Source organism: Neopsephotus bourkii, unplaced genomic scaffold (genome assembly GCF_033783945.1).
Source record: "Neopsephotus bourkii isolate Nb327-2 ecotype Australia unplaced genomic scaffold, CSIRO-AGI_Nbou_v1 NB_838, whole genome shotgun sequence".
NCBI classification, from domain to species: Eukaryota; Metazoa; Chordata; class Aves; order Psittaciformes; family Psittacidae; genus Neopsephotus; species Neopsephotus bourkii.
Genome location: NW_026901334.1, coordinates 1,375,718 through 1,390,201, shown reverse-complemented (window position 1 = coordinate 1,390,201; position 14,484 = coordinate 1,375,718). Strand labels below are relative to the sequence as shown.

At 43.7% G+C, this 14,484-nt stretch overlaps 1 protein-coding gene across 2 annotated transcripts in view; it reads left to right on the top strand.

Moving 5' to 3' along the window:
- The first annotated feature begins 844 nt into the window (after positions 1-844).
- CPAMD8 (C3 and PZP like alpha-2-macroglobulin domain containing 8) overlaps positions 845-14,484 on the top strand; it is a 44,840-nt gene continuing 31,200 nt past the window's right edge. The window contains exons 1-17 of one of the 2 annotated variants that reach the window (XM_061355882.1): positions 845-1,080; positions 3,296-3,447; positions 4,121-4,143; positions 5,168-5,333; positions 5,468-5,520; positions 5,974-5,991; positions 6,951-7,005; positions 7,134-7,247; positions 8,046-8,130; positions 8,325-8,433; positions 8,680-8,907; positions 9,079-9,249; positions 9,633-9,761; positions 11,951-12,140; positions 12,538-12,710; positions 12,820-12,969; positions 13,083-13,244. In XM_061355882.1, the coding sequence (XP_061211866.1) occupies positions 983-1,080; positions 3,296-3,447; positions 4,121-4,143; positions 5,168-5,333; positions 5,468-5,520; positions 5,974-5,991; positions 6,951-7,005; positions 7,134-7,247; positions 8,046-8,130; positions 8,325-8,433; positions 8,680-8,907; positions 9,079-9,249; positions 9,633-9,761; positions 11,951-12,140; positions 12,538-12,710; positions 12,820-12,969; positions 13,083-13,244 (2,076 nt within the window). In that variant the 5' untranslated portion in view covers positions 845-982. The remainder of the gene's footprint in view (positions 1,081-3,295; positions 3,448-4,120; positions 4,144-5,167; positions 5,334-5,467; positions 5,521-5,973; positions 5,992-6,950; positions 7,006-7,133; positions 7,248-8,045; positions 8,131-8,324; positions 8,434-8,679; positions 8,908-9,078; positions 9,250-9,632; positions 9,762-11,950; positions 12,141-12,537; positions 12,711-12,819; positions 12,970-13,082; positions 13,245-14,484) is intronic. The other variant, XM_061355883.1, reaches the window with a different exon arrangement.

Genomic DNA, 14,484 nt, shown 5'->3' with positions numbered 1-14,484 from the left:
TAACCAAGGGGAAAAGTAGGTGTGGTGATTTTCTTCTTTTTTCCTGTTTTCCCAGCTGTTCACCTGAAGCCAGGGGTGTGTGGTGGGGAGCATGATTCAAACTACCTACACTGAGGGTTCTCATTTAGCCCTGAGCTCTGTTGAAGCACGTCTGGGATCCTGCATTGCTTGGGTTGTCTCCAGCAGGGATCAGAGAAATCATTCCTTGATGCCTATGTGCATCGCTGTGAGACAGGGCATTTATTGTGTCACCTTGAATCTCTGTTACAGCTTTGGAAAGGCTTTTTTCTTGGCTGTATGAGTGCAACTCTTCAGCTGCACCCTCTTCTTCACGCTGGTGTAGTGCGAGCTCCCCCTCCTGTCCCAAGCCCCTGTAGTAGGCACGGGCTGGGACAGCGACATGGAGATGGGTGGACCAGGGCCCATGGACAGAGTGGTACCAATCCTGACGCTAGTTAAAGGCTGGAAAGCGGTTCCTTGGCTGCGCTCGGCGGAGCGCCTGGGAGCGCAGGGGCTGTTAGCGGGAGGAGACCCCGCAGGGCTGCTGCGCCCCGCTCCGAGCCGGTGGGAGCTGGAGGAAGAGAAGTTCCCGCATGGGTGTGAGCAGGAGGAAAGGGGGGAGCCCGCGCAGGTGCTCTCCCTGGGCCGGCTGGCGGGGCTGCGGGGAGGATGGTGAGTGTTGGTGATGGTGATGGTGCGGAGCGGCGGCTGGCGCCGGGGGCGGGGGTGTAGGGCCCGGCCCCCTCCCCCGGTGCACGCTGTCAGGAGCGGGCGGGGAGCCGCAGACAAAGAGCCGGGGCCGGAGCCGAGCGGGCACCGGGGCCAGGAGGAGGCGGCCCGGGGGCGGGGACGCGGCAGGGGCGGGGGCCAGAGGCACCGGGGAGCCGAGCCCGGGAGCGGGGCGGCGGGGGAGCTCGGGCTGCGCTCGCCGGGAACAAAAGGCTCCTCCTGCCCGCGGAGAGCGCCGGGGCTCGGAGCACCCATGCCCCGCAGCACCATGCCCCGCCGGCAGCCCGGCTGCGCCTGGCGGCTGCTCCTGACCCTCTGCAGCCTGAGCGCAGCCCAGCCCCGGCAGCGGCAGTAAGTACCGGGAGGAGCGGCGGGGAGGGGGTCTTGTGAGTGAACCCCTTTGCTCGGTGGGGGCTGCGCCGGCCGCTTAACAAAGCCTGGAGGGGCTGGGGTCGGGCAGGCGAGCTGCGGCGGGTCCCGAGCCCGGCGGCACGTTTGGACTCGCCGGTGCAAAAGTGCATAGCACAGGGAAAGGGGGAAGCGAAAAAAAACCCGGGCAGCAAGCCTCCTTAGAAATACCTGCCTGTAGCTGCTCCGGCGAGCGGCTGCAAAGCTTTTATCTGCAAACAATTATTTAAGGAATCCAGGGTGTTGCGCAGGGGCTGCCGTTGTGCTTGGGATGGGTGAAGGTAACGTTAGTTGCTCCCGAAGAGCATTCTTGTGGGGAAAATCATCCGAGGAGAAACATTGCACTGCTGGGCAAGTCCTCTGGCTTGTAGAAATTGAATCCACAACTTGTTCCAGGGTGTTTAGGTTAACTTTGATTAAGGTTTGCTTTGTTCTGTAACCCTAGCTTATTATAGCCCCTCAGCATCATGAATAGCTGCATTAACTAAGTGCCATGGAGAACTTATTTTCACTTGCTTACTAGAAAGTATTTCTAGTCCTGCCAAGTTTTGGCATAACCTGGCAGAGCTGTTAGTCAAATGTGCTTAAAGGATCTGTCCAGTCACTGTCAAGTTAACTGTTTAATAGCCAAGTTAAATACTGAGCATTCAAACACCTTTTATTAAGTGATTTAAATGACCGTATCAACAGAGTGATGCTTCAGAAGGAGCTGCAGCAGTTCAGAACAATGTGAATACATGTGCTTCACATATGGCACCGTAGTGCTGTGCTTGTGTGACAGTTTGAATCTAATCAGCTCATACTGGCTGCAGCTGGTACTCCTTTTCCCTCTGCAACTAGATCAGCTATGTGTGTCTTACCAAGAATTTGCAGGCTAAGTAGTAATTCTTTATTGTTGTTTATTAATGTCCTAATGAATTTTCAAACCTGGCAACCATAAGGTTTTGAATCTGCAAGTACCCCATGCAATTTAAGTCAAATGCCACAGGGATCTGAACTTCCTTTGGGGGTAATGGGATCTCCATGGCAATGAGGCCTGCTGAGAGAGAAACATGGGCTTGGAATTTGATAAAAGATGACTTGGGGGGCTGTAAAACACCATCATCCTCATCCCAAAGTGACAATTAATCACAAACTAAAGCAACCTGGCTCATGCAACTGTAGAAAGGCAACAGCTGAGAAAATGGGCTTAAAGAGTCACTTGAGGAATTGCCTCCTTTCAAAAGAAATCCTTTTGGGTAGGAAAAAAACCCAGAAAGGTGTGTCACGAAGAGAATGTAAATGTGTTGCTTCCAGCCCAGCGCATCAAAGAGCTCAGGGGCTGTAATGCTTTTAGTTGACAAGTTCATGGCACAGTGCCATTCAGTACGGAGGACTGGTGCAGATTCCATTGAGAAACACAGGAATTGTAGCATATATGGGAGGTCGTCTGGGGTGGCTTTAAAACTGTGTGTTTGTGTGCTTGCTGAAATAATGCCTTTCTGCCAGGGTTTGTAAACTGGCAGGAGGTAACTGATTGAATAAAAGTGGTAGTAAAACTGAGAATCTGAACCCAATCTTGTAACTGCAGTTTCTGGGCCACTTCTATGCGGATTGGAAGATGAGACGCGTATGTATGTGAGCCTGATGTTTGGAAAGTGCTGAGTATCAGCACTGAGAGTCCTTTCTTGTTTTGTATGTCAGGTTGAAGCCGTGAAGATTAGTTGAGGTAAAATGTGAGAAGCATCTAAACTGCTTCAAAACAAAGTATTATCTACCAAATCCTACTGGAGGTTCAGGTCCCTCCTTATCCTTTCATGAACTTCAGATTTTCTGTGATTAGCTAGTTGCATATTTAGTTTCTTTATATAATATAGGTTTGTTTATAATATATATGCAATAAAGATCAATATTACTCCTTTAAATACTAGATCTATTTAAATACTGAGCATTTATAAGCCACTTAGGCTCTGTTCATTTCTATGTGCATCCCATGTTCATATTATGCCTATTAGATACAGACCTAGACTGCGGATGGTCACAAGCATTGACCCTACTGGGGCAAATAAGTTACAGAATAGTAATTTCTTTTCCTTCTGCTATACATAAAGTGGCTTCTAAATAAAGATCCCACTCTTGCTGCTGTTCTTGACCATCCACTTCCAATTTTGCTCCTCAGGGGCTATTTGATCGCAGCACCTTCTGTTTTCCGCTCTGGTGTTGAGGAAGCTATAAGTGTAACCATCTTTAACTCTGTCAAGGAGACGACGGTCCAGATTCAGTTAGTAGTCAAAGGAGAAACTGTGTCACGGGGCCACGGAACAGTTCTGGGTAAGTTCCTGTAATTCTGAGCTTGAGAACTAGTTTCTAAGTTGAGGTGTTGTGGAAGCACATCTCTCTTAGAGAGCTGCTTTAGGTGATAGCAGAACTGGAAACAAATTACTGTTTAATTCTTTGGCTGCTACTAAATGTTCTCAGTTGGTTGTGGTGATGGGGTTTTGATATATGTGATCTCAAACACCCAAGGCTGATAATTTTGGAACACTAAGACACACAAACCCTGGATAGTTGATATTCAAGACTTTCATTATGAATACCTTTCCTTTTGAAGCCTGAATGCCTGACACTGAGGAGCTGTATAAGGTGTAAGTTGACTTTAAAGAAAGATATAAAATCTGCATCATCATCATTATTTTCTAGTCTTATTTTGAGTGCTGAGTATCTTCAGGACTGAGTATTGCTGAAAGAGGTGGTATTACTTGTGCATTTGGATAAATGCACAAATCAAAGACAGATACCTCTGTTCTGTGTGGAAAGACAAAGTGTTTTAATTATGTCCAACTTAATACTGAATGAAATTAGTGCAGATGAAGTCCAGTAGTGCTGTTCTACCACTGCTAGTAGTGGTGTAAGCTCTAAAGTAGGCAAGACTTGGACAGTCTGGCTCTTTAACCATCATGTTAGCTTGAGAAGAATAACGTGCTCTCTCTCTTTCTCATTTTAGATAAAGGAACAATTAAACTGAAGGTGAGTGTCAATTCTTTTAAGATGGTTTTGGTGAAAATGTAAGGGACTTGCCTTCAGCCACAGCAGTGGAACAGGGGACAGTTCTATTGTATTACTGCAGCACAGCATAGGTGCTTTCACTGCACCTGCTTGCATCATCCATGTTATTCGCCTGTAAGTAAATTAAAGCCTTTGATTTCCAGAAGTCTGCACAGCTGGGTGATGGTCTGTTGTGACTGATAGGATCTCCATTGCCTTGGTGGTGTACCCCTGAGTTTTCTTTGCCTTTCCTGTAATTATGGCTGTTCTATCCTGCCAGTAGTCAGACTGTGCCTGGGATTTAGGATGTAGAAAGGGTTTGATATTTCCCCACCCTTTACTGTGCTATTATACAAACTCACAAATATCTCTTCCTTTGGTTTTGAGAAGGTGTAATATAGGCCTATGTGATAGGAAACAGCAGCAGTCACACCAAATGCTAGAGATTTCTTTATCCAAAGACACGAACTCACTGTTGTATAAAGTCTGCAGTCTCATTGCTGATTTGGTTTTTGACCTATTACAATGCTTATAATTTTGTCAGATATTTACTTCATAATTTTCAATCTAATGTAATTTGAAAAGTCATTTATTTCTCTGAGCAACTGGTTGAAAATGTGCCTCTTTGGTTTGGGAGTTTTGTGTCTGGTTTGGGTTTTTTGGGGGGGGGGGTGGATTTTTATTCCTCTATCAAAATGAACCAGGTTCATTTCCCCATGTAACACACCTTCTGTAGTAGAAGCTGCACATGTAGATTGAACCTCACTTTGCTCGAGTGCTAAAGAAAGGGGAGAAGAGAATTTCCTGCCATGTTTTTAGCATGACAGCCTCCTTTGAAGTTTATGCACTGTAAAAGTTCTAGTATGTTCTTCATCTTTTTATGACTAACACAGTTACACTGAAATGCAGGAGGTGGCTGCTCCTTGCTCAGTTCAGTGTCAGTTATACTCCCCAGAAAGCTGAGAGGGTTTTCTGTATCTTCCTCACCTCATGGTTTGTTTTCTAGGTGCCTTCAGGACTCCGTGGACAGGCACATCTCAAAGTCTGGGGCAACCGGCATCTAGCAGAGGAAGGCTACATTTTCCACAACTATACCACAGTAACCATTGATAGCAAAGGCTCATCAGTGTTCATCCAGACTGATAAACCTGTCTATAAACCCAAGCAGAAAGGTAAAGTGACCGTGGAGAACTTGCCAGATGCTAGGGCTGCTTTCAAGCAGAAGTCTTTTCAGGGATAAATTCTAGGATGAGGTGCTCTGTTCATTGTTGTGATGACTAACACATTTCTTCTTTTCTTTTTCTAGTGTTGATAAACCTCTTTATGGTGAATTCTGACTTGAGACCAGTCAATGACAGGGTAAAGAAAACTGTTTTCTTTCACACTGTAAAATATAGTGCAATATTTGGCAAGCTGTGTTTTATTCTAATCTACATTTATGCAGAAATATAATTGCATTTTTAAAGCTATTCAGCCATATCTTGTGATTTACCATGTAAGTTTATTTCATTTGGTGACATTACTGATAAAGGAGAATACACACTTTTGTAGTGCTAGCAAATAGGATGTAACTGTGCCAAAACAGTTAGAAGACATTTCAGAGACTTCGCTCTAGGTAATGCACAGATACACAAAGCATGATTTTTCCAGTTAGATGGGTGAATGAAATGTGTGTTTCTCAGCTACTCTTGCCAAAGAAGAGATGCTTAAACTTCATCACTCTGCGCATCACACCTTGCTTCAGCACTTCAGCACAAGAAGCAAAAAAGTAGCTTTGTTTCATAAAGCCTTTTATTCTTTTTTTTCTTTCAGATTGAAGCTTATGTGGTGGTGAGTATCTGTCTGTCTGCCAGTCACGTAGCATGCATCCTGTAGAGGCACAAGAGTCATGTAGCCATAAGAGGAACAAGTCATACATCTGTACCTTTTCAAGTCCATTGCGGCCATTCCCAACTGTAACCTATGCAATTATCTCTATCCCTCTGTCTTTAACTGATCTTTGTGTCCTGCTTTTTTGTTATCACCAACAAATGTACTTGTCTTCTACTTCAGTTTCAGCAATCCATTCCCATTTTTCAGACTGAGAAGAACTGGCTAGATTCATTGGGGTTTATAAATGTAACAGTCCCACTCAATTTCTCCCTTCTTTCCAATGCAGACACACTCCTATCCTTCATCTGGCTGGGCTGATATAGCAGGGCCAATCTCATCTCTGCACCCAAACATTATGATAGTGGACAATAGAAATTCATGGCAAGGAAAGGGTGCTCCTGTCTTCTTCCTTCTGAGGTGAATGAGAGGTTCCTTCTGTGTCTAGTCTTTTTTTTTTTCCCCCATGTGTTTTCCTTAGCTGTCAGCAAGCAGAAGAACTCACCCTCTTCTCTTGTTTGCATTTAGTCACAGATATAATGCTGACAAAACCAGTGGGATTAATCTCATCTGACTTTGTCATCTAAAAATTGCCTTGTTAGTTATACAGCTCCCTTTATGAGCAGAAAGAGTCTTCAGAGGCCGGTTCCTCACATGCAGAATTGGTGTCTTAAGATAGGTGGAAGATCTGCCACTTGACAGTGTTTGCTGTGTGCATTGGTTATACAAGCAGGGTCTAAATGAGTACTGAATTTTAGACAGCAAGTACCCCTGGTAAAGTATCTTCAGAGAAGCTTTTGACAGACATTAGTTACATGCGAGCTGTTAATGAAGTGTATATATTCTTTGTTGCAAACTGAGTTAAATGTATTGATACTCATTTTCACTGTGACGTTTCTCCTTCCTAAACCGCTCTGCAGGATCCTCGGGGGTCTCGTATGATAGAGTGGAGCAATCTGAAACCGTTTTGTTGTGGTGAGTTTCAGATGTTTTTTTCTCAGTGTATTGTTAGTTGCCTTTGTTCCTGCTGAGTTGTGTTCAATAAGCCTTGAGGAGGGCTGCTGAGTGACACAAAGCTCACAGAACGTTGTTTCCTTTTTCAGGTATTGTGAATATGACTTTTCCTCTGTCTGACCAGCCAGTGTTTGGTGAATGGCTCATCTTTGCTGAAATGCAGGGACACACATACAACAAATCTTTTGAAGTTCAGAAATACGGTGAGTTGTATCCAAATCAGCTTTGACTGTAACCCAAGTGCACTGGGAAAAACAAAGCATTATGAAATGTTTTTACCTGAGATGAAACACCAGGACATTTAGAGTGTCATGAGGAAGAATTCTTTAGAGGCTAGGGATGTAGCGATATAAATACTTGGCTTACAGGGATACAGATACTTAGGGATATAGACACTTACAACTTAACCAGGCTCTTTGCTCCTGTCCTCCATAAAGTAAGGCACTTGGAGTGTCAAATTGCACAATTCATTTTGCTTTGGAAAAACTCCTGAAGATGCTTTCAGTGTGTCAGTGCTCTCCTTCCTTTCCCAGAGCCCTCCTTGGAATTAGGAATTCCTTTTCAGTCTCAGAGTTCCTCTGTTTGATGCAAGGTGGCCGTTGTTACACCCAGCACACAAGCTAGGAGATCTGACCTGATCACACAAGCCTGTTTATAGCCACTGACAGCTACTAATCTCTCGGCTCTATTCTCAACACATGATGGAGGAGTCGTAGTGAGTTGTCTTCTTTACTTTGTAACTAAGAGAAGAAGCTTGGGCTCAAATCCAGGCTGAAGTAAAAATCCCCCTGAAGGAAAAATCTAAGGTGTTTTGCTAAGGGTGTCTTGTTGAGAGAGTCTTGGTTTGCTACTTTCGTTTCTTCAGTTCTCTGCTGAGTGCTGTCCTAGCTCACATTAGCTACACTGCACTCATCCCACCACCAGCAGTGAGCTTGCCAGCACTTTTGCTGTCATCTGGACAATCAGATCTTGAAAATCTGTTGTATTTCTTTTCATTATAGTGTTACCAAAGTTTGAGTTGCTGATTGACCCCCCTCGCTACATTCGTGACCTTTCACTGTGTGAAAAAGGAACTGTCCATGCCAGGTAGGAACATGGCCCAAGGAACGTTTCCTTACTTCTGGTGCAGCCACTGGAGCTTGGATCTCATCTGCTGCAGGCTTTTCAGATGATTTCTCGTCATGGCTTTCTAGCTGTGCAGCTCACATGGTAGCAGCCTTGATAAACTCAGGAACACAAGAAACAGCTGGCAGTTAGGAATTATCTTCTTTCCATTTCAGATACACATTTGGAAAACCAGTGACAGGAAAGTTAATTATCAACATGACAATAAATGGCGTAGGGTACTACAGGCATGAGGTGGGACACCCTGTCCTCAAGACCACCCAGGTGAGTGAGACCATTGAGGCAGCTGTGATAAAATGCCTGATTTGTACTCTTTGGCATGAATACCACAGCTCTGTTTGATGCTGCTGGTGGGAGATCTGAAAATAAATGGATAAATGCAATAAATACTTTCATTATGCTGGACCAATCACATATTTTTTTATGTGTTTACACTTTAGATTTGGCTTCTAGACCCTTTTGGAATGTGGATGCAAACTTACATTTCTCTTCTCTCAATCCATTTTGCAGATTGATGGCTCTGCTGTCTTCGATGTGTGTGTGAAAGACATGATGCCAGCTGATGTTCCAGAGCATTTCCGAGGCACAGTCAACATCTGGGCCACAGTGATCAGCTCTGATGGGAGCAAGCAGGTTACATTTGATGACTCAACACCTGTCCAGAAACAGCTGATTGATATCAAGTACTCCAAAGATACTAGAAAACAGTTCAAACCTGGACTGCCTTACAAAGGGAAGGTAAGATTAAAAATAGAGATGCTGACATGTGGCTGATATAAGGTTATACTGACTTGTTCCCGGGATGTTATGCCATGTTCTGGTGTGTTTTTTTCCACCTGCTGTTTGTGTCATTGACTGGAATTGCCTGTAATGTAAAACCTGTTGTTCTATAAATGAAACACTGTGTAGGTAGAAGTCACTTACCCTGATGGCAGTCCAGCAGACAGAGTCACTATCCGAATTAAAGCTGAACTCACACCAAAGGACAACGTTTATACAAGTGAACTGGTATCAAGAAATGGCCTGGTGGAGTTTGAAATCCCCTCCATCCCTACAGCTGCCCAATATGTCTGGCTAGAGGTGGGTGAAAGCTCTTTATAGGATTAGTGGGCTTTAATGTAACTAATCTTGTCAAACCTGCACTTTATAAATCAGTGTTACAAAGAGAAATCAGTGCCTTTTAGCTTCAGCTTCTTGATTTAAGTGCAGCAAACACTTGCTTTGTTTCTTGCTGCTAATAGTTCTGCTAATAGAACTTAGGTTGATGACCATCATGTAAAGATGCTTCTCCAAATACAGCTTAACAGGGTAATAAGGGTTCAATATTTGGAGTACTGTTGCTATGTAAAAATGATGAGTGATAACTGCTGGAAAGTACAAAGTGGGAGGTGGGGACACCGTGTAAGAGAGTACAAATCAGGCTTTCTATACATGCATAACATTCAGATGTAACTTTTGTTAAGACCAAAGTGACAGCGATTGATGGAAAGCCATCTGGGGATCAATATCTGCCAAACTACTTGTCCATCAGTAGCTGGTACTCGCCCAGCAAGTGTCACATCCAGCTCCAGGCACCAGATAAACCTTTCCAGGTATGTTGGCGTCATACTCCATCATAGTAACAACTGCATTTCTTGGCTTAAAGTACTTTGTTCTAATTAAATTTCTAGCCACTTCTGCTTCTGGGATCCTGGGCTGTTGCTTCCAGTACAAAGGTTGAAGTAGCTGCACTTCAGCCACCAAATAACTGTTTAATGTGGGCTTAGCACACAGTGCTAAGCAAAGTGCATTTGATGCTTTGCTCAGCATCTCCTCCTTTGTGTTGTTGGGACAGGGGAGAGAGGGTGAATGTAGGCACTGAAAAGGTTTTCCTATTTGAATGTGTCTTCTGTGCTCCTCCAGTAATGTTCACATACAAACTGATTGGTGAAAATGATGTGCTTTAGTTCAAGTTAACAAATGTGGAGAGATTGGAAGTGATGTTGGTGGGAGTAGCTTGATTACTAAAGATCCAAATTAGGGCTATGGAGTCTAACTAGAACTTCCACTTTAAATCTCAACTGGATCTATTTAATTTTCCAGTTATAAAACTATGAATTTAGTTGTCTTCTCTTGTAGAAGCTTCTCTAAAAATGCCATTCTTCATATGAAAGTTATTGTGATCTCTCCTAAAGGAGAGATCTGATTTAACCATGATTCTCGTTGCATATTGTTTTACTGAGTTGTTTAGGGTTTGTTCTGTACCCAAGAAGATGCTCTAAGGGTCTGCATATTGCTTTATGGGGCTAAAAAAGTGACACTTAGATTTCTAATATCAGCAGATTCACAGGTTGGTTTGAGACTCTTTGTATTGAAATAAGAACACTTCTTTTATCATTGCATTTCATGGAGGTTTAATGGCTAATTAATCTTTTACAAGCTTCCTGAGGTATGGAAAGGGGATTATGCACTGCTAATCTGAACACCTTGTTCTTATTATAACCTGATTAGAAATAATTCTTCTGTGGGAAAGCTAGGAGGTGGATGACCAGCTGATGTGGGAACTGTTTCCCTGCTTTGCCAGCTCTTACTGGGTGTTCCAATTAGCTACATTCATTTTCTTTTAATGAATTGTTTCATCATTTGCACTGGGGAATTCTTAATACTTCAAATATTTCATGTCACGAGGCACTTCTTGGACTCTGTGGCATTCTCACTGTATTTAACCCGTTAGCAGCTCCTTGTATTCAAGCCCTTGCTATTTTGGTTTGTACCATAAGTACGTTCTGGAAAGATATCACTGTTGGTGCTGGAAAAATAGAGGTTTTTCAAAAGATTTCATTGGGATTTAACTTTGCTTTTCAGCCTTAACAGTCCTAGGTGGGCATTGCTATGCTTTAAATGGCAGGAAGATCAGGTCTGGAATTCCCACTTAATACAAGTGTTAGGTGCTCCTTGTATCCCAGAAGCAAGAAGAAAAGTTGGTGGCTCCACAGAGAGCTCATTACTCAGGCAGACATGACCCAGTCCTATGCCTGTGACTGAGCACTGATGTCTGCTCTGTTGGGATTGGCAGTATTTGGGTCATTCTGTCTCCGGGGTATTCAGTACCTAGTGAGTTCCTCTGAGTACAGGCCTTCAGTGCACCCGAAGTGCAGGAAGCCTGTGCTGCTCTGGAGCCTGTTGTAGGCATCAGAGGAGTTTGCCCAGAAAAAAGAAGCTCTTGTCTTGTTTATTTGTTTGACAGCTCCTTGAGTGCCAGACTTGCAAATTAAGACTTGTGTAATTTGAAAGCTTTTTCCCTCAGATCTGCTCCCAGGAACTTCATGCCACATTGCTTATGTCTGAATTAGTATTTGCCATATGAAAGTAATCGCCACATATAATCTCAGTTAAACTGTGGGGGCACATCCCCTCCCATCCCCAACCCAGCTCTTTCATTTTGGGGCTGGGCTACATAAGAGGTGTCTAAAATTCAACCAATTCTGACAGCTGCTCTGTGCCAAAAGGCTTAACTTTCAGGATTCCAGAGATTCCTTTATTGTTTCATTAATGCATACAACCCCCCAGCCCATTCTCCTGTTAGATTTACAGGGAGTGAAGAGCTCAACACAGGCCCCTTTTTATTGTGAAGAAAGTCAATGAAAACAGTGCTAATGTACTATACTTTTCAATGCAAACATTCCTTAGGAGAAAGGTCACATCTCTTGTGGACTGAAACCCAAATAGATTTTTGTGCTTTATAAATAAAAAGCATTCATTTAATAGACCAAATCTTTTGCTTTTTTGTCTCTGAGTGCAGGTAGGAGAGGAGGCTTGGATTGCAGTGAAGTCCACATGTCCTTGCAATTTCACTCTGCATTATGAAGTGGCATCGCGAGGCAACATTGTCCTTTCAGGACTGCAGCCCAGCAATATCACCCAGCAGAGAAGCAAAAGAGCCACCTTTCCCTTTGAGAGGAACATTGATATCACACGCCTCCCAGGCACAGGTAGCTAGCATCAGAAATGCAAATTCACTCTTCATTTTCAGGAGAAAACAGCCTTTCCACAAACCTAAATATTCTCGTGTTTGAATTTGTGCTCCTTAAAGGGCATATAATAATTTTGTGCAGGAAAAATAGCGGTATTTATTGCACACACATATGAAAAAGATTTCTTTCTCCAAGAGGGAATAAAGTGTGGACTCCTAGTTTGTATAAAGAATAACAGAAAATACAAATCTGGTGAATTCAGGGAACAGGAAAAAACTCCGAGTTCAAGAAGAATGTAAGCAACAGGAGCACAAAAAGTGGCTGGAGAGTTCTGTGCCTTGCAGCATTTGGATGGGGCAGGAAGAAAGTGATTTCTATTACTAAAACTGTGCTTTTTCCCATTTATTTCCGTTAGCACCTCCCAGTGTCCCTGCAGCAGAGGCTGAGGTCTGCAGGACATTCCTCCGGTTCTCAGTAGTTCCCAACATGGCTCCCTTGGGCCGTCTCCTGGTGTATTATGTCAGGGAGAATGGAGAAGGGGTCACAGACAGCCTGCAGTTCACAGTGAAGTCCTCCTTTGAAAATCAGGTATTGGCACTATAGCTAGTGGAGGGGAAGGGCTGGTGTCTTGTTACTCTTTGTAGTTTTATGTGCTGATTCTGAGTTGAGATCATGGGATTTGATGTTCAATTCCTAGGTTGCAGTGGTGCTCTCAGCAAATGAGACCAGACCTGGTGATGTTGTGAACATCAAGGTCAGAGCTGCAAAGTCAAGCTGTGTCTGCATTGCCACTGTGGATAAGAGCGTCTATTTGCTGAAGACAGGTTTTCAGCTGACAGCCAGTCAGGTAAAAGGAAACTTAAGACACTGATACCTTTTTCTTACGACAGCTATCTGCATGTCACCTTTGGCAGGTAGCCTTCATACCTAAGGACAGCAGTCTCTCCCCTTCCCCTGCAGGTTTTTCAAGAGCTTGCAGAGTATGATGTCTCTGATGCTTTTGGAGCTCCAAAGGAAGAAGGGCACTTCTGGTGGCCAGGCATGTCCTCCCGTAGACGCCGTAGATCTTCTGTCTTTCCCTGGCACTGGGACATCACCAAGGATGCTCGCTTCGCGTTCACAGTAGGAAGAATCAGCCTCACTTCTCTATGGAGTGTCTTCTTTACTTTAATGTTTGAAGATAATTTTCAGCTCCATAGGCCGTACTTTTTATCCCACACCCTATTTCCATTAGCTTCTTGCCTTCCTTTTGATTAAAATGATTGCTACCTGATATATTTGAAGGGTTCTGCTTGTTCGCCTCCTTCTTGCCTCCCTACAGTTGCACAGTACAGTCCATCCACCCTGTCAGACTCTGCTGCCACCCCAGCTCTTTGCTTTCCCCATGGCTGTAGCACATAATCTCTGTTCCCTGATTGCTTGAAACTGTAAGGCCATGCCATGTGAAAGGCTTGCTATATATGTTTTATATGCTTTACATAGGCTTCTACTACCTTCCACTCCTAAAGATAGACTGGTCTAGAGAACCACTGTCACGGGTCTAATATTTTGTGTTCCTTCCATTGTTAAATCCACATAACTGCTAATAATAACAATGATCCTGGCTTCCTTCGCATCCTCTGCCTCTTTATTCTTTGTCCTTTCTGCAATCTCAGCTGAATTGTTCTATTAGGTTGTCTTAAACCCCATGGACTTCTGCATATTCTCCCAATGCCTCAATGTTTTAATCATAAACTAAACCCCCAACTTCAGTCAATGCTGCTTCTCTCCCTGTCATCTCCTGAGGTTTTGTTCTGATGGGTTGTTTTCTTTCTTAGAGGCATAAACATGTTCTGTACATTTGTTACTAGCTGGTACGTATGCATTGCCCTACACCTGATCTGTAATAATTGGATGTGTATGTAAAGAGAACAAAGCTCCTGCTGCCTTTGGTGTCTGGGAACTGCTGTCTCTTATGAATAAGTGCATTTAGGGGACAGAGCTGGCAGACAGCTTTCTTAGGAATTCTGCAGTTTTCCTGTGAAGCTCTGTGGACAGTTTCCATTTTGCTTGGCATTCCTGGGAGCGCAGGATTGGTGATGTCTGATGGGAAAGCTGCTTGCTAACTGCAGCAGAACACACTGGAAGCTTTTAAGAAGGATAAAAAGCTGTAATGTGATGTTCTAGGGGAAAAATATGTGTAATAATTTTTCACCTGTAACTGCCTGGCAGTTACACATACCAAGAAATGTTCGATATTGGTTTAAATGCGTTTTCCAAGCAAACAAGAGCTTTCTCGTAAGGCTTCTGCCTACGAATTGTCCACATATTTTCACATTAACGAACATTTTTATATTAAGTTTTAAAATATCCTCAAATTTCA